We start from the raw sequence: 22,172 nt of genomic DNA on the forward strand, positions 1-22,172 counted from the left end.
GTTTGCATTACAGCCTTCATTCTTTAAGGAAAAATCACCATTGATCACCATGTCATATTCTTGAGTTGTATTTCTTAAAACAGAAATAGCACTCCAAACATTCTTGAAAAATTTGAAAATCATCTTCAAATCCCAGAACCTCTTCGGCAATTTTAAGAGCCGTTTCTCTCACTTTTAATTTAATCAACCACAAGTCATCAAAATTAAACAAATTGCCTCACCTACATTTGATTTAAAGATATAGGACACTAACCTGCTGGGATTTTTGTACCCCCAAATGTATTCAAATCTGTCTAAACCAGTTCAAATCACGGACTTGAGCCCCCAAACTGTTACAACATGGGGTAAACTCTCCATGCTTAATTTAAAACCAGCAACACAGAAGAGATTTATCCCATGCAGTAATCTGTAAAGATTCAAGTGGCCAAGAACCATGTAAAGTAAAAATTAACAACTTTATTTCTTAAAGTACAACAGAGTAAAACTAACTAACAACTATTTACCATTCCTTATTCTAACCTATCTGTTACCTTCCCTTCTAAAGTACTAGTCCGATAAAACTCCCAATTAAGATTTACAAAACAACGTCTTATCTCAAAACCAGGCAGCTTTAGGTTCCTGTCTTTGGATCTTCCTGTGTCTTCTTTTCTCCTTGTTAGCAATTTCTAGTTACTGATTGAAAAGGTACTTTTAAGAGAGTTTTTTTTCAAGCAGTCTGTTACATGTTAGGACTTGGCAGCTCTCCTCTTAACTGTTCAATTTCCCCCCTGTCATCTACCCCAGAGCATCGGATTGTGTTGCTGGCTTTTAACATTGTCAATATATTCAATTCAAACTTAATTGGAAACTTTGTCGGGGTATAATTTAAACTAATTGGCCGAATTCGAATTTGGTTTTGCCTCCAGGCAACAAACAAATTGAGTTATTCGAGCCAGTGTTACATTGTTGCCTCATTGAGAACACTTGGTGCTGTGTCCGGTAGTTCTGCTGCTTTCAACTCTCTTAAAGGTACACCCACACCTTCATAACACAATGACCTGAAGTTGGAGTACTATTAGTTACTGACTTAACACACAAACATTAGGCCTGATTAATTCAGAAGTTGGCGACCCTTTAATGGTGAGATTACTGATTATTACTATGAAACAAGCACCTGAAAATTTAAGTTCAAAATTGTGGAACTCTGTTCTTTCTGAAGTTAGTTTCTGCTTGAGATGTGACAATTAAACTAAAATATTTTCTTTTACCTTTTCTGACTGCATCTTTTTCTTAGTCCCATACATCTTTCTGAGCTTTATTTCACTTTCTATGCATGATTTTAAATTTAATTGCTAAAAAAAAACTAATTTACGTTATGCTTTCAACATTTGGACATTCTGTGTCTCAATGAAGATCCTTCAGTCTGAGATGTTGAGGACTCTTGCTGTTTGTTCCCTACTCAGAGACATCTTTGATTGCCTGTAGATAATACAACACTCAATCAGATGCCACGTTAGATCAAATTCTCCCCAAATGTCTGAAGCTTTATAAGCACTTGTTGGCAAGATGTACAGCACTGGCCCTTCATCATTAACTACAAATTCCAAACCACTTCATATTGATTATCATTGAAAAGACTTTCAGACTTCATAGTAACAAAAGACCTGGAAGATATTGGAGCATATACTCCTGTTATTAAAGTTGTATAAAAAAGGGAAGAAAATGGCAAAAGCAAGGAAAATGTTACGGAAATCTGTTAAAAGGTAAGCTTCAAAAAAACTCTCTTTAAAGAATTCAAACTGAGATAGCAAATGGATCCAGTGGCATCTACTTTATGAGACAGAAAGTTTCAATGTATTCTTTCCCATAACAAAAAATGAATTTAAAAAATAAATCACTATCAATTGCTAAAAACATGAAAGTAAGAATTCTGAAGTGAAAACATTTCCAAATCCGGAGTTGATTTACGTCTTAACTATGTACACAATAAACTGGAATGTAAGCAAGACCAAATAATCGTTAAGGCTATTATTATACGGAAAGATCACTTCAAACAGCAAATGTTGGCAACTCATCATCTCAGTGCAGCTAGATGGATCCAGGCTCATTTTGAATACATCCTTCAGAAAATATCAACCAGTCAAAGAATTAACTGAGTGCTTTGGATACAACACAAATGTAAAATCCCTCCAAACTTAAGCTCGACGATTCATGGCAATTGATACACAACTGTTACTCCCATCCTTTCAGGACTCACACTGGTACAGTAGTGAACACTGACTTATAGTAGAAGGTCAGAGTGAGTGCTAATCAGATGAGGACAGTTTCAGGCTGTGATGTCTTCCCTATTTGGATAGTTTGCTGAAACTCATGTTTCATTATAAATGCAGAAAGGTTACTGGAAAACAACTGGAATGCTATCAATTTCCCATTTTTTGGGAAATTAGTCCACAATATATTAATATCTATCTGTTCAATTCTGATTTTGTGTTTCACCTCCCATTCTCTGACAGCTTACCCTTGCCACGACATCTCAAAAAACTTATTAAGAACTATCAAAGCCACATTCTTATCTGCATCACAATCCATTGAAAGAATTCCATTCACTTGAATAATACAGAACAATTATAATTTCTAGCTTTAAAACAATTTTGTGTTATTCTGTTTATATAAAACAGAGTTTCCTCTGAGATCATGAGCAGGACTACATTATACTTTTCACTCATTCCTGGGTTGAGGGTGTTGCTGACTAGGCCAGCATTAATTGCCCAGACAGCAGTTAAGAGATAATCACATTGCTGTGGATCTGGAATCACATGTAGGCTAGACCAGCTAATAAAGATGGCAGTTTGCTTCCCTAAAGGGCATTAGTGAACCAAATGGGTTTTTACTGATAATTGATTCATGGCTATTCTGAGACTCTTAATTCCAGATTTTGATTGAGTTCACAGTCCACCATCTGCCATGGCAGGATCCGAATCTGGGTCCCCAGAACGCTACTTGCGTCTCTGGATTAATAGTCTACCAATAATACCATTAGACCACTGCCTCCCCAGTACATCTTCTGTACTGATTTTATAGCACTGAACAACAGGGTTCTGAGGAAAAGTCTCTGAACCTGAAACATTAACTCTGCTTTCTCTCCACAGATGCTGCCAGACCCACTGAGTTTGCACTGCAATTTCTATTTTTGTCTCTTATTGAGTAGTTAGTCTTGTTGATACATTTGATTTCATGTAGAACATAAAATAAAGGAAAACAATTTCTCTGTTCATTCCTTAACATTGCACATTATGCACTCATTACAGCATCAGGATCATTTTGGGCCATCACTGAAATAAAGTAGTTTACTTTGTTTCTTTGCATATGTTAGTCCTTACGCTTATCAACAGAGTAGCCTATTTAAGTAAATCTGAAATTAAAAGCACGTCTAATGATATTAGCATCTTTTATTTGCTAGGTAAGGTGAGACTAACATTAACACAACTGATTTGGAGGTGCTGGTGTTGGACAAAGTTAAAAATCACACAACACCAGGTTATAGTCCAACATGTCTACTTGGAAGCACTAGCTTTCTTGATGAAGGAGCAGTGCTCCAAAAGCTGGTGCTTCCAAATAAACCTGTTGGACTATAACCTGGTGTTGTGTGATTTTTAAAATTAAAACAACTACATGTGAAGTGGTAGTATAAATACTGACTGTGGGTGCTAACACTCTCTTTTAACCTGAGCTTGTTTACTCAATATCATTCAGTCTCAGTTGATTATACGTGGAATCGGATTTTCAAACAAAACTTGGATTGGTACTTGCCGAGATATAATTTTCAGAAAGATTTTGAGAAACATGGTCTAAGTCATAGAAGCAAGCATTGGTGTGTGTTAGTTAAATGCAAATAGGTTTCCAACTGTTTTGAGTGTTGGCTCTGCAATGTGGAAAGCATGGTTGATTCGTCTAATCCAATGGTGCATTCATGGTAAAAGTAACTGTGTGGGTTAAACATCAACAAACTGTAAAATGCAATACTTCCTCTTCTGCCACTTGATTCCACAGATTTTTAAAAATATATTTTGGTATAAAATTTTCTTCGCCACACAGCTCTACTTATGCAGTTTGTTAAATTTAGCAAATTTTGTATTTAAGTCAACTAAGATGAATTATTGCTAAGCGTAATGCTGTTCTCCCACATTATTCCCCTACTCATTATAAACATCCTTTCAGTTTTGAGTTTGCAGACATAAGTCACGCTTAAAAATCTATTTCCACTTCCAAAATTATACTGAGGGTCACTGGGAGAGCCACCTCGAATATCTCGCATAGGACTTCAACAGTTTCCTGTTCACTCCCATAATTGATACAGATAACCACGAACCTTTAACAATCATTGCAGCTGATTTTGCAACAACTGCAATATACTATCTGTTCCAAAATTGAAACCATAGGAACATCACAGAAAAATTCACTCCCTGTCGAATCGGAAATCTCTCTCCTGCTTACTGCAATGACAGACAAAATCTGACTGCCTTAGTTTTTCGTTGTTGGTTTGGAGTTTTCCTAGGTTCCGATCTCCTCGGGCTTTTGAGAGCTAACCAGCTGCGATTTTCCCGGAGGTAGCACAAGGTACTCTTTTCAATTAAGATGCAGACAGGAAAGCGCTGTCCATCATTGGTGGGGAAGGAGGGCCATTGTTGGAGCAATTACAATTGCTCCGGTATTACATGCAGGGCGATCAGTTGCCAACGAGGATTGCAGCATTGACCGGAAGTCACTGCTATGCAAGGACCTTGGAGGTCTGCACAAAAAAAATGAAATTAGAGGGAATGCTGGGGGTAGTGTCCCTACCTCTAAGTCAAAGGTCCTAGGTTCAATTTGTCCACAAATTGCTGATAATCAACCATTCGACACTGCTAGCCCTGCAACTGACACTAGTCTTGGAAGAAGGAGTTTGTAGGGTAGCGGCTACAACCAAATTATGATGAAATCCGCACATTAATACTTTCTTAGAAGACTCGAATGCAGCTTCGATATCGCGAAGTATATCACCCCCATTTAGATACTCCTGAACCATTAAGTTAGCTTTCTCTTCAAATGTCTCTGATAGATTTGTAAGTTGTGATTTATTGTCTCTTGTACAAATTTACCCATTATGGTTTCTGTGTTTCACATGGAAAATAACAGCGTTCTATAAAACACACAACTATTTCCTCATGACTGTCATTGATCCGATTGCTGTACAACTTCTGAAAACCAAACATTGTTCAAAACTGCTCCTCTGTTGAAAGTTTTCCTCCACGCAGCTGCAAAAAAATCAGGCTGACAACAATATCCTGGTGTCAATTAGGGTTTTCACAAGTTTGTGCCCATTTCAAATTAACTGGGGCAATTCCCCCAGTATCTGAATAACCAGTGCACAACTTCCTGCAAACTGCCGGAAGTACAGCTTTTAATCTCCTCTTCAAAGAGCCTGTAAGGTTTTTGTGCATCATTGGGGCACAAAGACAAGATTGGGTGTGTTTTGAATCATTGTTTTAAAAAAAGGAACCGACTGCTCCTATTAACTATAAGTTAGCTTTATGTTTCTTTTTATTTTTTTTCCTTTATTCAATCACAGGATGAGGGCATTGATGGCCGGGTAACATTTATAGCTCATCCCTAATTGCCCAAAGGGCAGTTAGGAGTCAACCACATTGCTGTGGGTCTGCAGTCACACGTAAGCCATCATTAGACTCATTTTTTTTAAAGTTCCAGATATTTATTGAGTTCAAATTCCACCATCTGCCATGGTGGGATTTGAACTCTGACCCCAAAACATTATCTGGATCTCTGGGTGAAGAGTTCAGCAATAATCCCATTAGGCCATTTTAAATAAATCACAACTGGTTAATCCCAGCAAGTTATTATCCTCTGCCAGTTGGTGTAAGTCATTTCCAGTAACTAGTAACTGAGAGGCTTCACAGCTACTGTCCCTGTCACCCTTGGCCTCCTGCAAAGTCAGTAAAGGAACCTGGAGAAAAGAAATTGGAGAACAGAAAATCTTGACAGCAGGGTCATCTCAGCTGACTCTGTGAAACTGTGATTCACAGATTTCTTCACCCCCCCCCCCCCCCTCCCCTCCTCCTCCTCCTCCATAAAACAAATGTTTGGTTTGGTATGTTTGTGTCTGTCTGCATTTATGTCTAGGGGTTAGAGAGGAGGTGAGAATTTCAATTAGTAAAACCATATGTTGATAGTTCATAGCTGCGTACTTTTGATTAGAATTTATATATTTCTAATGAATAATAGTTTTGGTTAAGTATAGGAACCTGGCCAATGTTTTCTGTTAACGTCAGACAGATAAATCAGGACTTTTAATGATTTAAATAAAGCATACACTTTGTGGTGATCCCCGGTTAGTGGAGGTTAAAAAGCAATTCATTTTTCTGAGTGGGTTCTAACAGGAGTGGGGAAAATTTTTATCTCACCCCTTTCTTTAAATAATGGCATTAAGTGTGTCTTAGGATCAACTATGACCTTACAATTACAAACGTGTTAGAAACAAAATTGATAACTTTTCAGAAACAGAAACAGAAATTGCTGGAAAAGCTCAGCAGGTCTGGCAGCATCTGTTGAGAGAAATCAGAGTTAACCTTTCGGGTCAAGTGATCCTTCCTCAGAACTGAGGAGAACTTTTCCAGTAATTTCTGTTTTTGTTTCTGATTTACAGCATCCACTGTTCTTTCAGTTTTTAGATAACGTTTCAGGTGGTGCAGGATATACACTCAACATTAACTTGGTGTTTCTTTTTACAAATTGTCCGGCAGTGTGTCTCTGGCATTTTCCCATTTTATTGCTAAAAGTATTATCTGAAATCTCACCCGACATTGAAGGTGGGAGAATAAAGCACAGGAAGGGGAGTGCAGATAAATTTGAGGGTGACTATGGTGCCAAGGTTTCTGTGGTGGCCAGTTAGAATTCCAAGTGCTCATTTCTTCATTGGGGATATGCTAAAGCAAATATTGACGACTAAGATTCTGAATGATTAAAACATTTCATGATTAATTGACTAATTAAGTAAATGCAGAATAAAAAAACTTGTATCTGTAATGGCGACAATGCAATTATAGGATTTTAAAAACTCATCTGATTCACTAAAGTCCTTGAGGAAAGGTATCTACCATTCTAGTACAGTGCCTTTCCAAACTGATGTCAATGTGGTTGACTTTTAACTTGCCTCTGAAATGGCTGAGAAAGTCATTCAAACCACCAAAGTTATTTCAAACCACTGTGGAAAAGTTCAATCAGGACTGAGGGCATATCTACATTACAGACACTGGTGTGATTCAAAAAGCACTTCATTGCCACCTTCTCAAGGGCAATTAGGAATAGACAATAAATGTTGCCCATGCAAGTAACTCCTCCAGCCTATGAAATAACATTCCAAAGAACTCTTGGGAAGACGATGGCTTTGTGGTATTGCTGCTTGACTATCTAATCCAGAGATCCAAGTAATCTTCTGAGGAGCTGGGTTTGAATGCTACCCTGCCAGATGGCAGAATTTGAATTCAATACAAATCCGGAATTAAAAGTCCAATAATGACCATGGTGATTGTTAGACAAAAACCCCATCTGGTTCACTCATGTTCTTTACGATTGCAAATCTACCATCCTTACCCAGTCTCTCCTAGATGTGACTCCAGACCCACAGCAAGAGTCCCACAGAGGACTCTTAACTGTCCTCTGAGAAATTAAGGTTAGAAATGCGAGAAGCCCATATCCTGCTAATGAGGAAAATAAATCTTTCGAGTTTATTAGCCAACTCGATTTGAGTGCAGAGAAGACTGGCTTCGGACTTAGAGTCACAGAGCTATGACCTCCCAACTCTATACCCAATACGCTGACCAATAAAGGAAAGCATACTAAACACCTTCTTCACTATCCTATCCATCTACGACTCTACTTTCAAGGAACTATGAACCTGCACTCCAAGGTCCCTTTGTTCAGCAACACTCCTTAGGACCTTACCATTAAGTGTATAAGTCCTGCTAAGATTTGCTTTCCCAAAAAGCAACATCTCGCATTAATCTAAATTAGAATCCATCTGCTACTCCTCAGCCCATTGGCCCATCTGATCAAGATCCCCTTGTAATCTGAGGTAACCTTCTTCGCTGGTGGTGTGTGAATGGAATCAGCTGCCAGAGGAATTGGTGGAGGCTGGTACAACTGCGACATTTAAAAGGCATCTGGATGAGTATATGAATAGGAAGGATTTGGAGGGATATGGACCAGGTGCTGGCAAGTGGGAGTAGATTAGGTTGGGATATCTGGTTGGCATGGACAGGTTGGACCGAAGGGTCTGTTTCCATTTCTGAAAATAACATGCTGAATACAGGAAGGGACTGCTGTAGCTTAGCAAGATGAAAAATGTAATATTCCTCATGTTCTCACTGTTTATACAACAGCAATATTATTTCATCAAATCAAAGGTTGTGTTTCGTGGTAATATTGTTTAAGCATGTTATTGATGTAATGGTCAGTGGTATCCATTTACAAAAATATCATGTTATGATTTACCTGTGTTTTCATCACTATCTCAGTGCGATCAGGCACAAGGAAGTTTGATAGTGGAGAGAGTTCTTCTGAAGCAACACGCTGGAACTTCTGAGAAATTGTAAAAGGTACTTCATCCAAATAAGTTGAGGTTCCTCCTATTACGATAAAATAGGTCAGGTAAATTTAAGATTATGATCCTGTGCTATAGACAGATCTACCAGATATGCTCATGGTTTATTTCAGTTTCTGAAGCCATTATCACTATTTACAGACCCCGCTGACTACTAGTGGCGGCACGGTGGCTCAATTGTTCGATTCCAGCCTCGGGGGACTGTCTGTGTGGAATTTGCACATTCTCCCCGTGTCTGCGTGGGTTTCCTCCGGGTGCTCAGGTTTCCTCCCACAGTCCAAAGATGTGCAGGTCAGCTGAATTGGCCATGCTAAATTGCCTGTAGTGTTAGGTACATTAGTCAGAGGGAAATGGGTCTGGGTGGGTTACTCTTCGGAGGGTTGGTGTGGACTTGTTGGGCCAAAGGGCCTGTTTCCACACTGTAGGGAATCTAATCTAATCTAGATGTCAGATCTCAGAAATGAAACCTGGGTCTTACGTTTTGTTTCTGTAAAACGTGATAGCCCATCATTGAGACATATTAACATGAGGCTACAGATTTTCTTGAACATATTCTTTAATGGGACAGAAATGTATTACACCAAAGAAGAAATAAATAAACAAAAAACCCGTGTTCGCAATATTGTAAAACAAAGTTTCCACTTGTTTCCTGACACTTACTGCTACAGAGACTCATTCAGAGAAATTTCATAACAGGAATTGAGAGTCTTTTCCTGTTTTGAATCAGAGCAGAATCCTTCAAAATATTTTAAGAAGGTAGCCTAGACCCTAACCTTCTCTTATTTTAAAGGTAAATGTAAAGTGTTTCTTCACGATGTAATGTGACCGGTCAGTCTCCTTGATGTTAAGCAAAACACAATTTATTTAAATACTGTAGTTAAAATAAAACCAATGAAAGTGGAATTTGGAATAACCTAACTCTATTGGAAAACTTAACAAAATAATAGATACAGTAACTATTACTAATTAACTGTTCCGATATAGTCAAGATTAGAGTGGTGCTGGAAATGCACAGCAGGTCAGGCAGTATCCGAGGAGCAGGAAAATCGATGTTTTGGGCAAAAGCCCTTCATCAGGAATGAAGGGTTTTCAGCCTTTTGCCCGAAACGTCGATTTTCCTGCTCCTCGGATGCTGCCTGACCTGCTGTGCTTTTCCAGCACCACTCTAATCTTGACTCTAATCTCCAGCATCTGCAGTGCCCCCTCCTGCCTGTTCCAATATAGTAACATCCCATAAACACACCCCTTGACAAAAAAGAAAAATTCAGACACAGATTCTCAGGTGCAGTTCTCCAATCGAGGAGGAAAAAACATCAAGAGAAAATTCAGAGAGAATAGCAGCTAGGAAACATTTACTGAAGCTTCCGACTCTTTTGAGACCCCAATAACTTCTGCCCGAAGCTAAATCTAAAACTAAAAAAAAGTGGAAAGCCTGATCTGTCAGAGCTGGCCACTCCCAGGCTGCTTCTATTGTTCTAACATTAAAAAAAAGCCCAAGGCCTAACAAGAGGTTTATTCAAGTGGCCTTCAGTAGGTGGCTCAACACATCTGCCTTACAACCTCTCTTCAAACAAAAATGACAAAATATCTTCTTGAAAGCCACAATGTCACAAAGTTAGTCCTTTTTTTTTGTATAAAAGCTATTCCTTGGGTCAAGGAGACTCTGTCCTTAATTTTTTCAGGGGGACAATAAACAGGGTTGTGCTCTGAAAAGTCTGGTTTGGTACAGAGATGAAAAGGATTTTGAAATGCTTTTTGTTTATATGTAAACATTTGAGACTTCAGGCCAAAGTGGTCTTTAGAAGTGACCTGTAAAATGAGAGGGGAATGGTCAGCTCTCTAGCTAGCTGAGCTGAGCAGTTTTAGTTCAGTCTTGAACTGGGAAGTTCAACAGGGAGCTGAGTGGAAACTCTCTCTCTTTTCTGCCGTTCAACTTTAACCTGTAAGCATGTCTTCCATTTATACTGGGTTTTAAAGTGAGGTTGTGTATATTCGGAACAGCATAATTAAGTCTGGTTGGATAGGATGAGTTCTATAGGGGTTGTTCATTCTGTTCTTTATGTTTCATTGTGTAACTTTGTGCATAAATTTTTGTCTGTTTTAAAATCTAGCCGTCAACCTAGCTATCTTACTCTGGGTAATTTTCACTGTATACTGAATGAAATAAATTGCAACGTTATAGTCTGGGGCTGCCTGCTTCAGAATATTTTGAGTGGTCTGGCCTAGTCTTTAACAACAGCATTGTCACATTCCAAATTTGTCAATGTGAGTTTTTCTACAACTCACAGTCTAAGCTTTCTCAGTTCTAATAACCTCCATTTCTCTAATCAAACTCTCCTGATTTGAATCTTTCATAAATAATCTTTCTGCTGAGGTGATCGTGTTTTCCCTGCTCTATCATATATTCCTTGAAGGAAATGAAATGAAATAAGTCTTCTCAGAATTGCCCTAAAAACCTTCATCTCTGGTTTTTTGAAACTATAATCAATCCCTAATTATTCTGAACTGAAAGCAAGCTAATGGCCTTCCATATTTCCTCTGCTTGTTGTAACTCCCACAAAATATAAACATCTTACATCATTAACAAACCAGGAATTCACAGTCACCTGTTCTCTGACACATACTGGGTTAGGTCATTGTTCCTGAAGAAATCTCTGACTTTTTTAAAAATTAAATAGCCATTCACAAAAGTAACCATATTCCATATGTCACTATTTCAGAATTCAAACCCTAAGAATGATACTAATATGTTAATAACCACACGCATTTCATCAGATCAAGCATGACAGTGGTCATGATGGTAGTAAAGATTGACTATCAATGTTCAGTTTTCATCAGCTGATCTTAATACCCTGAGACCATTCATGGACTAAAATTGTTTTTTAAACAAGAACAAATACTGACCTAAAATAGTTGTAATGTAGTCACCTGACCAAATATTGTGGCAAGTCCATGGAGACCCATGTGGAATATAAACAGTCTGCACTGGTAATAACATTTTATCTCAAGATATCAAAACTAGGCAAAGCAACTGGGTTACCATCAAGAAATTCACATCTCCTATTTTAATTCACATTTGTCTGCTAAGTTCACATATCAGGAGGTGAATGGATCACCTCACAGTTAGCCAGCTTGGAAAGATAGTGAAGTCAGACTTGGAAATATAGAAAAAAAACTGCTTTCGAGCAGCTGAGAGATGGAATGATGGACTCATGAAACAACAGAACCTGGAAAGTTCTCATTCTCTCTCATTCATGGTATCCCTCGACCACTCCAAAGGTTACATCTAGTGCAAAAGCAACTTGTGAACACAATGATTCACCCAGAACTGACCAAGAGGGGTTTAACAAGAGAGGGGCCAACCTACCCCTCCTCACTGCGTAAAACTATTTTGAAATAGCATTAATTTGATCATCCTTATTCAAACAACTTGCCATATTTAACAAGTATGTCAGCTCCCAAATATAGCCAAGGAAAAATACTGATGTTAAGTATAATGCTAGCACGAGTCACGGCTGACATTCTCACCTCACTCAAAAACTTTAGAATTCAAGCTCTGCTCTAAGACTTGATTTAGAGTGCTACTTCCAGTACCCAAGTGCACAAGCTAACTGCACATTGCAATCCAGACCCGAGTCTATTGTGAAATTTGGACCCTGACCTGCCAATTCAGGCAGATGTAAAAAATCCAAAAGTATTATTTGAAGATGATCAGGAGAGTTTTTTTTTGGAGAGCTGTCAACACTTTTCCTTCTGACAACACCAAAGTGATGAGGTGCTTACTAATCTTGCATACTACTTGTGGGACCTTGTTGTCTGTAGATTGACTGTTACACATACTTATAAACAACATTTAAAAAGGCATTCATTGGTCATAAAACAGTTTTGAATGACCTCAGGATAAAAGCCACCCTATAAATGCAAAATTTACCTTTCTTAAAGAGTCCAGAAATGAGTGATTATATTTCTTAAAATAGAAATGAAAAAGAAATGCTAGCTGTACAAAGATTACTAAAATGTGGTAGCAGACATTAGCTATTTGCTAAAACAGGTTACAGGCCCACAGATATTTACAGTGCAGAATGAAGTCATTCTGTCCTTTTAGGGTAATCACTCCCCCCATTTGTCTCCAGGTTCCATGAATCTGGTAGGAATTTTCAATGGTGCCAGCAGCCAAAAGAATTTTAACTCTTTAAATGTATTTTCATAATAAAATGTATGAAGTGTCAGTCAAGCCAGGTGGTGAGAAATGTCTTTCTCTTTTTAACCACATTGCCAAGAAAGTCCATCAAGCAGTTAACATGATATCTCCCTATTAAGTACATTTCTTTCTTTCTGCAGTAGTTGACATTTTGTTTGAAATTCGTTTTGGATCGTTCCATCAAATAGCCTTGTATCAGCACAGCTTGTTCCACTTTGGCATTAAAATTCTTTGGCTGTTTTCTTGAATGGAAGCCCATTGGCTATTTTCAAGATGATAAGCAGTGCTCAAGGCCAGCTAATAATGTGTAATTCCTGCTTTCTGAAGTTGAGAACACTAAATAGAGGACAAAGCGGTCAGTCATTATGCAGGAGATCTCATAACTGACTAAGTTCATCTGCATTCAATATTACACCTTTGTCAATAAATCTGTCCCCTCTCCTCTCAATGAGTGAAAGAATCCAAAATTTGTTATACTAAACACGTCACAATGTAACCACACTCATTTAACAAGTTGCTCTGCTCTCCGGTTAAACAATTAATACAATACAATGCAGCAAAGGAACAGGCCCAAAGGCTCAATAAGCTCGTGCTGATTCCTAATCCTTATTAAAACCTGCTGCTTATTGCTGATACACTGTTTCTATCCTTCTTTACGCCTCCCATTCATGTGTCTATCTAGATAAACGTTAAACGTTGCAAATGTGTCTGCTTCCACCACTTCCATTGGCAATGCGTTCTCAGCATACACCACCCTCTGTCTGACATACTTACCCTGCACTTCTCCCCTAAACTTTCCCCCTCTCACACTGAACCTGGGACCTCTTTGTAGTTCACCCACCCTGGGAAAAAGCTTCTGACTATCTGCCCTATCGATGCCTTGCTTAATTTTATAGATCTTGATCAGGTTGCCCCTCAGCCCCCATCTTTCCAGTGAAAACAATCAGAGTTTATCCAACCTCTCCTCATAACTAAACCCTCCAGATCAGGAAACATCCTGGTAAAATTTCTCTGCACCTTCTCCAAAGCATCCGCATCAGAACTGCATGCAATATTCCAAATGTGGCCTAGTGAACATCTTATACAGCTGTAACATAACTTGCCAACTTTTATATTCAATGCCACAGCCAATGAAGGCAAACTCGCAGTATGCCTTCTTGACCAGCTTATCCGCCTGTGTTGCCACCTACAGAGTTCTGTGGACCTGTACGCCCAGATCCCTCAGTATGTTAATGCCCCTAAAGGTTCTGCCATTTATTGTGTAATCCACACATGAACTTGATCTTCCAAAATGCATCATCTTGCATTTGTCCGATTAAACTCCAGCTGCCATTTCTCTGACCAAATCTGCAATCTATCTATATCCTGCTGTATCCTTTGACAATTCTCCTATCTGCAACTCTACTAATTTTGGTGTCATCCACACTTACTAATCAGACCACCTACATTTCCTTCCAGATCATTTATGTAAGTTACAAACAACAACGGTCCTAGCACTGATCTCTATGTAACACCATTAGTTACTGATCTCCATTCCAAAAAGTATCCTTCCACTGCTACTCTCTATCTTCGATGGGCAAGCCAGTTTTGTATCCATCAATTCAGCTAACCCTGGATCCCATGAAACTCTACCTTCTATACCATCCTGCCATGAGGTCTGTTATTGAATTCCTTACCAGAATCCATGGAGACAACATCCACTGCTCTTCTTTCATCAATCATTCTTGTCACCTCCTCAAAAAACTCATTCAAGTTGGTGAGACATGACTGTCCCTGTACAAACCCCATGCTGCCTGTAACTAACAAGTCCATTCGCTTCTAAATCGAATAAATCCTGTCTCTCATTAGCTTCTCCACAACTTTCCTACCACTGACATCAGGCTCACCACCCTGTATTTACTCGGATTATCTCTGTTTCCATTCTTAAACAAAGGAATAACATTGACCATTCTCCAATCCTCTGGAACCTCACCTGAGCCAAAGAGGATGCAAAGATTTCTGTCAAAGCCCAATTTATTTCCTACCTTGCCTCCTACAATATCCTGGGATAGATCCTGTCTTGCCCAGTGGACCTGTCTACCCTAATATATTTCAAGACACCAAACACTTCCTTCTTCTTTATGTTGACCTACCAGAGAGTATTCACACACCTTACCCATTCCTCAGCATTTTGATTTGATTTGATTTATTGTTGTCACATGGACCTAAGTACAGTGAAAGGTTGTGTTTTGCATGCACTACAGGCAGATCATAACATACAAGGACTTACAGATCATAGGCTGTTTAGAAAGAGTGAGGTATACAAGGTTACAGCTGTCCAGCGAGTGAACAAAGCAAGATCAATATTAGATTTGAAATTAGTGGATCTATTCAGCAGTCTAATAACAGCGAGGAAGAAGCTGTTCTTGAATTTGTTGGTATTTGTGTTCAAGCATCTGTATCTTCTACGTGATGGAAGATGTTGGAAGAGAGTATTGCTAGGGTGGGAGGGGTCTTTGACAATGTTGACAGCCTTTCTGTGGCAACGAGAACTGTAAATGGAGTCCATGGAGCTTGGCGTCTATGACGGTCTGGGCTGTGCACACAACTTTCTGTAGTTTCTTACGGTCCTTGTCAGACCAATTGCCAGGCTGTTATGCACCCAGATAGAATACTTTTTATGGTGCATCTGTAAAAGTCGGTGAGGGTCCTTATGGACATGCTGAATTTCCAAAGCCTCCTGAGGAAGAAGAGGCTTCTTGCCTTCTTGACCTTTACATCTACATGGGAGGTCCAGGGCAGATTGTTGGTTATTATCACTCCTAAGAACTTGAACTCTCGACCCTCTCCACTTCAACCATCCCTCACCTCCCTCACATTGGTGAATACCAATGTAAAATAGTCATTAAGGATCTCGCCCACTTCCTCTGGTTCCACACATAACCTTCCTCCTTTATCATGGAGTGGGCCTACTCTTTAATTAGCTACCATCTTGCTCCTAATATATGTATAAACAAGTTATGTACTTGAGATTTGTTATTTTAAGGTAACAAACTTTTGTTTCAAATCCGCACTATCCTGCAATCTTCCGGTTCTCCACTTTAAACTGGTTGTTGATTTGAGCCAGATTAATGTTTCAGTGGTGATTCCCAGTGAAACAGGGTTTTGATAATAATTGATAAAAACATTTATTCATCTGCAACAACATAAAACCTATGACATTATGTTGTATTATTAGTCTAATTTTCTTAGTGCCCTTTGTTCACTTTCAATGGGAAGCAAATTGTTCCAATTTTGTTTCCATTTATTTCAGACTCTGCAGCTGGCTATTTATCTAAATGGATGCCATGTGTTGAAGTTTTGAAAAAAGATTTGTTTGTGGGATGTCAGCATGACTGGCAAGGTCAGCATTTATTGCCCATCCATCATTGCCCAAAGAGTAACTAAGCATCAACCCCATTGTTGTATGGCTGGAGTCATGTGTAGGCCAGTTTAGATAAAGACTAGCAGACTTCCTTTCCTAAAGTGAACCAAATGGGTGATGTTGGCATGAATTTGCCCCATTGCATTTTGAAATATTAGGTTTGGCACAGCAATTGCCTGCCATTTAAATAATGAAGTTGTGGTAGCATTGATCTAAATAATTATTCAATCAGGACCACCATTTTCAATTTTTGGATAAAGTTTGACTTTAAATATTTAAGCATAATATTTGTATAGCTAGTTTGGAATGTCCTAAGTGCACATTTCCAGTGTTCCAGAGTAACACAATTTACTGGGTTTTAATTTATTTACTATCCTTTGTTTCTTGCTAAATATTCCTGATAATGATTCAAGAAATGGTCGTTTTTGAGTTAACTGGTGAAATATTGAGATTCAAATGTGAAAATAATGTAAAAATAAATGATTGGTATTTCTATAACACCAAATCACACCTGAAGATGCACTTAAGCATCAAACACTGATAAGTCAGAATACAGAAAGGAGACAGAGGGCTTGGAGACGTGGTTCAATGATTGTAACCTCTTTTTCAATGCTGGCAAAACTAAAGAACTGATCATTGACTTCAGAAAGAAAGGAGGAGAATATGCCCCATCTACATCAACAGAGTGGAGGTTGAGAGAGTTGAGCGTGTCACATTCCTAGGAGCGTTGATAACTGACAATCTGTCCTGGACTTCCCACATAGATGCAACTGTCAAGAAGGCACAACAATGCATCTTCTTCCTCAGCTGGCTCAGGGGATTTGGTATGTCCATAAGGGCTCTCACCAACTTTAACAAATGCACCATAGAAAGCATACTGTCTGGGTGCATAACCGCCTGGTATGGCAAATGCTCTGCCCAGGACTGTAAGAAACTACAAAAGGTGGTATGCACAGCCCAGATCATCATGGAAGCCATCCTCCCATCCATGGACTCCATTTTCATGTCTCGTTGCTGTGGAAAGGCTGCTAACATCATCAATGATTCATCCTACCATGGTAATGCTCTCCTACAACCTCTTTCATCAGGCAGAAGATATAGAAACTTGAATACACACACCAGCAGGTTCAGGAACAGCTTCTTCCTTGCCATTATTAGACTGATGAATGGACTCTCTAACTTTAAATAATGCTGATCTTGTTAATGTTGATCTTGCTTCGTTCATGTCCTGTGTGGTAACCTATATGCTTTACTCTGTCCAAGTATTTGTTTTCACCTTATGATCTGGAAGTCCTTGCTTATTATGATCTGCCTGTACTGCTCACAAACAAAGCTTTTCAATGTAATTAGGTACACATGACAATAAATCAAATCAAATCAAATTTAGCCAATAGCTATTGCATTGATGTGACCCTGATAATGCAGCTCGGCTTTAAATAATTCTGAACTTACACCTTGATTTCTCAAGTAATCTTTTCAAGTGTTTCAGGTGCAATCAAGTGCCACAGACAGTTTGGGAATGTTTGGAACATATTAGGAGTCATCATTTCTGCAGACTTGGTCATTCATTCAAAGGCATAATTTGCACTACCATTACAGATAGTTGATGGGTTCCCAACACTGGAAAACTAATCTGAGGCCCTCCAACTCAGAGGAAGCTGTCACCGTTAAAGCAGTTAAGCAAGAGAGAATGGCCCTTAATCACAACACTTTTAAAGCTATTGAAATTACAAATGACTACAAATACCAGAACATCATTGTGGATCAGGAACCCCATCAGAGGGTGGCCTGAGCCACCACAGTACCAGTTTGTAAAGCAGGAAGGCACCCTTCCTTCAGCCAGTGTTCAGCACTGCTGGGGACACCAGTGCAGGAAAGACACCTTCAACTGTGACCCACCTCTGCAGGTAGGTGCTTCTCCCCTGGTGGTTTCTCTGTCCACTCCCAATGTGCTTTGAAAATCCCCACTCTAGTTGTCATAGCCATACAGCTCCACAATGCCACTCTGAAGTTAATTTGGGACTTCACTCCAAGCTCTGAGTTCAAGTCCCACTTGTCCTGTGGGTCAACATGATCATGTTGATAAAAATAATGACTGTGATCACATGACCTAATCGATAAGACAACTGACTTGCATGCAGATTGGGGAGCTATCTGAAGGTTGCAGGATCAAGTACTGCTGCGATCTTATCGGAAGGATTCTTGTGGGGCAGTGATAATATCCCTACATCTGAGCTAAAAGGTCTAGTTTCAAGTCTTACCTGCTCAAGACATGCGCCATAACATCTCTGAACAGGTTGATTATAAAAATATCTACAACTAAAAAAATGTTAACACAAACCTGGAAACATTCTCTACCAATGCTGAACTTACAGCCTGAACGCATAAGTAATATCTTTAAATGTTTCAGATGCAGTCAGGTGCAGCAAACAGTTTATTCCCAAATCAGGAAGATTTGACATTTCCCTCAAATTCCAATAACTGGTAGCATTGAGGTACCTACTAGTCAAGACACCAGACCTTATTATTTAAGCCTTGGAACTGCGTTGTCAATTGGACCAATCTACACAGTATTTCCTCCAAGAAGTTTAGGGTGAGAGGGCAAAGATTTGAAAAGGACCTAAGGGGCAACTTTTTCATGCATTTCTGATTTTTATTGACTGGTGAAGCATGGTTGGTTGGGTCCAGTTTGGGAGAGGTGGTGAAGGAAGTTGCAAATTGTCCCAAGATATCCTCCCATTAGAGGGAGCATGTTAGGCCTGGTCAAAACTTTGCTGAGGTAACAGTTGGACTACGGAGTGCCATTTCTGATTTTTATTGCCCCCTATCACCCTAAACCATCAAAGAATCATTCCAACTCAGCTTTGACTATAATCACTATCTCTGCCTCCTGCTCTCCAGGAAGAGAATTCCAAGGTCTATCTTCTGAGGGAATTCCTCCTCATCACACTGTTAAATGGGAGACTCCTGTGTTTACATTCTCCCACAGTGGTTGGGGTATCCATTAGAGATATACTGTGTGAGACCGATAGACCTTGTGGCTCCGAGGTCCAGATGGTGACTATTTCATTTAAAAGTAAGAGATTGGCGCTGAGCAAGTCCAACCGCAAATATTACAGCAAGGAAGAATGACCGATACATTTTAATTGCTAGGACAGCTCACATTTCCTTACCATCCACTTACCCAAACTGCTGTAAACCTCATTCTCCGGGCTGCCCATTGTTACAATTCAAACAGCCTGATAACGAAGAAAACAATGGGGTGTACAGATGTAACCCTGTTGGTGCTGCACTCTGCCTCTGGCAAATGGGCTGGAATATGTTAAAAATAGAAAGTGCATATGTGCATAGTTTCTTTCGTCAGTCTGTTAATTGTATTTCAGGTTTACTTCAGATTATACTTCAGCCGGATACACACATGGGTGCTTCCAACAATACCATCCTCCTTGATGGAGCTTATGTTTGTAATTAAACTGCTGGGAGTGCAGGTTGAACACAGGTTAATCTCCAGAAAGATTATCCCAATTGAACTTGTCACTTCAACGTGCGTAGATGCTCAGTAAACAGATTTGCCTGGCGTGACCATGTTACTACAGATGTGCAAGAGACAAACAAGAAATTACATATTGAAGCTTAGATCTAGTGTTTGTGACAAGTCCCACTCAATGCATTAAGTCTCCCCTCTCCACTCCCAACCTCCTAAAACAAAACTGACCTTGGTGCACACAAACAACTCATTTGCACAGGTGAATGTTTATTCCAGGGATACAGATTTCAGGTAAATGAGCAACTGTTGCCTCAATTATTATACATGTTTTTTTAAAAGTCTACAAGAAAGGTCCCATTTTGCAATATTTCCATGCAACGTTAAAATAGTTCCCCTCACCAAATGTTGTCTTAATGCCAATATGTTGATTGTGTTTATAGGGTGTTTATCAATATTTGCCTTACTGATCAGTAATTATGGATTATGTTGAGGTGGAAACACCTTAAAAAATACCAAAGTATCTGCTTGGCAAATTAGATATTAGAAACATGTCCAACTTCAATAAGGATGAGTGATGCAGACAGTAAGGAAATGGCTGAGTGGATGAGAAAAACTCCAGTCTAGATAGGCTTGAGGGAGATTGCCATTATTTTGTACTTTATGATTTCTTAATAATATTTTATGACTTCTTAATAATATTTATTACTGTTAGTTGGGGAGGAGAGATAGTAGGGGTAAGAAACAAGCAGAGGAGAGCTGGTAGCACAGTGATAATATCATAGACTCATAGAGGTGTGCATAGAAACTGACCCTCGTTCCAACTGGTCCATATCCTAAATTAATCTAGTCCCATTTACCAGCACTTGGCCTATATCCCTTGAAACTCTTCCTATTCATATACCCATCCAGATGGCTTTTAAATGTTGTAATTGTACCAACCTCCACCACTTTCTCTGGCAGCTCATTCCATACACACACTTACCCTTTGTGTTAAAAGGTTGCCCCTTACGTAGGGAACTGAGTTGTGAAGAGGACATATGGAGCCCCCAAAAGGATATTAATAGGCCATGTAAGTGGGTAAAAATCTGGCAAATGGAGAACAATGTGGGAAAATATGAAATTGACAATTTTGGCAAAAAGAATAAAAGTTAACTAGATGATGAGAGATTGCAGAGCTTCTGAGATGCAAAGAAATCTGTGTGTCCTCCTGCAAGAATCACAGAAGGTCAGGATGCAGGAATAGCAAATGATCAGGAAAGCTTATAGAATATTATGTTCTATTGCAAGAGCAATTGAATGCAAGAGTAGAGAGATTATCAGCCCGATAGTCTGGGGTGATGGGTTCGAGTCCCACCACTGCAGCTGCTGAAATTCTAATTCAAATAAAAAATATGGAATTGTAAAGCTTGTCACAGTAATGGTGACTACAGTTTTTCATCAATTGTAGTTAAAAACCCAGCTGGTTCCTTTCGGAGAAAGAAACCTGCCATTTTACCCAATCTGGTCTACATTTGATCCCAGAGTATGGCTGATTCTTTGCTGCCCTCTGAAATGACCCAAGGAGCCACTCATTTCAAGGGCAATTAGAGGTGGGCAACAAATGTTGGTCCTGTCAACAACATGCATATCCCATGAAAGAGTAAAGGAAAAGTGCTTACAGAACAATGCTATGACATATGCTCACAGATAATCAATAAAAGCTTTATATTTAAAATTGAGCATCTTTTATAACTACAGGATTCCTTAAAAATATCAATTTGAGAATTAAAAATAATTTTCTTCTCTGTGTTGATGTGACTAGAACAGGTGACATTTAATATTCAAAACTGTTGCCTGACAGAGCATTAGCTAAAAATTCCTCCGATAAAATACTTAGGGCAAAATAGTTTGGCGTTTTTCCAAATGTCTTCTGTCAGACGTTTAAAAATACTTAGTTGTTAGTTTTAAGTGAAAGAAAAACATCATAATAACAGGGCAATCAGAATAGAAAAATTCAGATATACAAGAGTTATACTTGTCCTCTGGAAACTGTCCAACTCCAATGATCATATCAAAAACCCAAACAGAATATGTAGGTTCACAAAATACATTGGAACTGATACAGCAGTGTTTTATGCCTTAGGCTCAAACAATCATATAAGTCAAGAAAATCAAAACTGTGGATGCTGGAAATCAGAAACAAAAACTGCTGGAAAATCTCAGCAGGTCTGGCAACATCTGTGGAGAGAAATAGCTGTAATGTTTCAGGTCCAGTGACCCTTCTTCAGAACGGAGCAGAAGGTTTCTGAAGAGTGCTGGGGAAGGGTCACTGGACCCGAAACGTTAACTCTAATTTCTCTCCACAGCTGCTGCCAGACCAGCTGAGAATTTTCAGCAACTCCTGTTTTTGAATCATATAAATCTTACAGCTTCTGTCCCTTTATCTTGATGCTAAGGTTACTAAGTT

General features: G+C 39.1%; 1 protein-coding gene across 3 annotated transcripts in view; it reads right to left on the bottom strand.

Moving 5' to 3' along the window:
- Nucleotides 1–19,555, bottom strand: part of ubap1lb (ubiquitin associated protein 1-like b) — a 46,642-nt gene extending 27,087 nt beyond the window's left edge. Inside the window, exons 1-2 of one of the 3 annotated variants that reach the window (XM_043677331.2) lie at nucleotides 19,424–19,555; nucleotides 8,527–8,660 (exon numbers count right to left, since the gene is read on the bottom strand). In XM_043677331.2, the coding sequence (XP_043533266.2) occupies nucleotides 8,527–8,660; nucleotides 19,424–19,460 (171 nt within the window). In that variant the 5' untranslated portion in view covers nucleotides 19,461–19,555. Of the gene's footprint in view, nucleotides 1–8,526; nucleotides 8,661–19,412 lie in introns of all 3 variants that reach the window. The other 2 variants (XM_087981236.1, XM_043677332.2) reach the window with 2 other exon arrangements.
- Between the last annotated feature and the right edge of the window lie 2,617 nt (nucleotides 19,556–22,172).

This window comes from Chiloscyllium plagiosum, unplaced genomic scaffold (genome assembly GCF_037043375.1).
Source record: "Chiloscyllium plagiosum isolate Xiang-an unplaced genomic scaffold, Cpla_swu_hap1 HiC_scaffold_39, whole genome shotgun sequence".
Classification (NCBI taxonomy): domain Eukaryota; kingdom Metazoa; phylum Chordata; class Chondrichthyes; order Orectolobiformes; family Hemiscylliidae; genus Chiloscyllium; species Chiloscyllium plagiosum.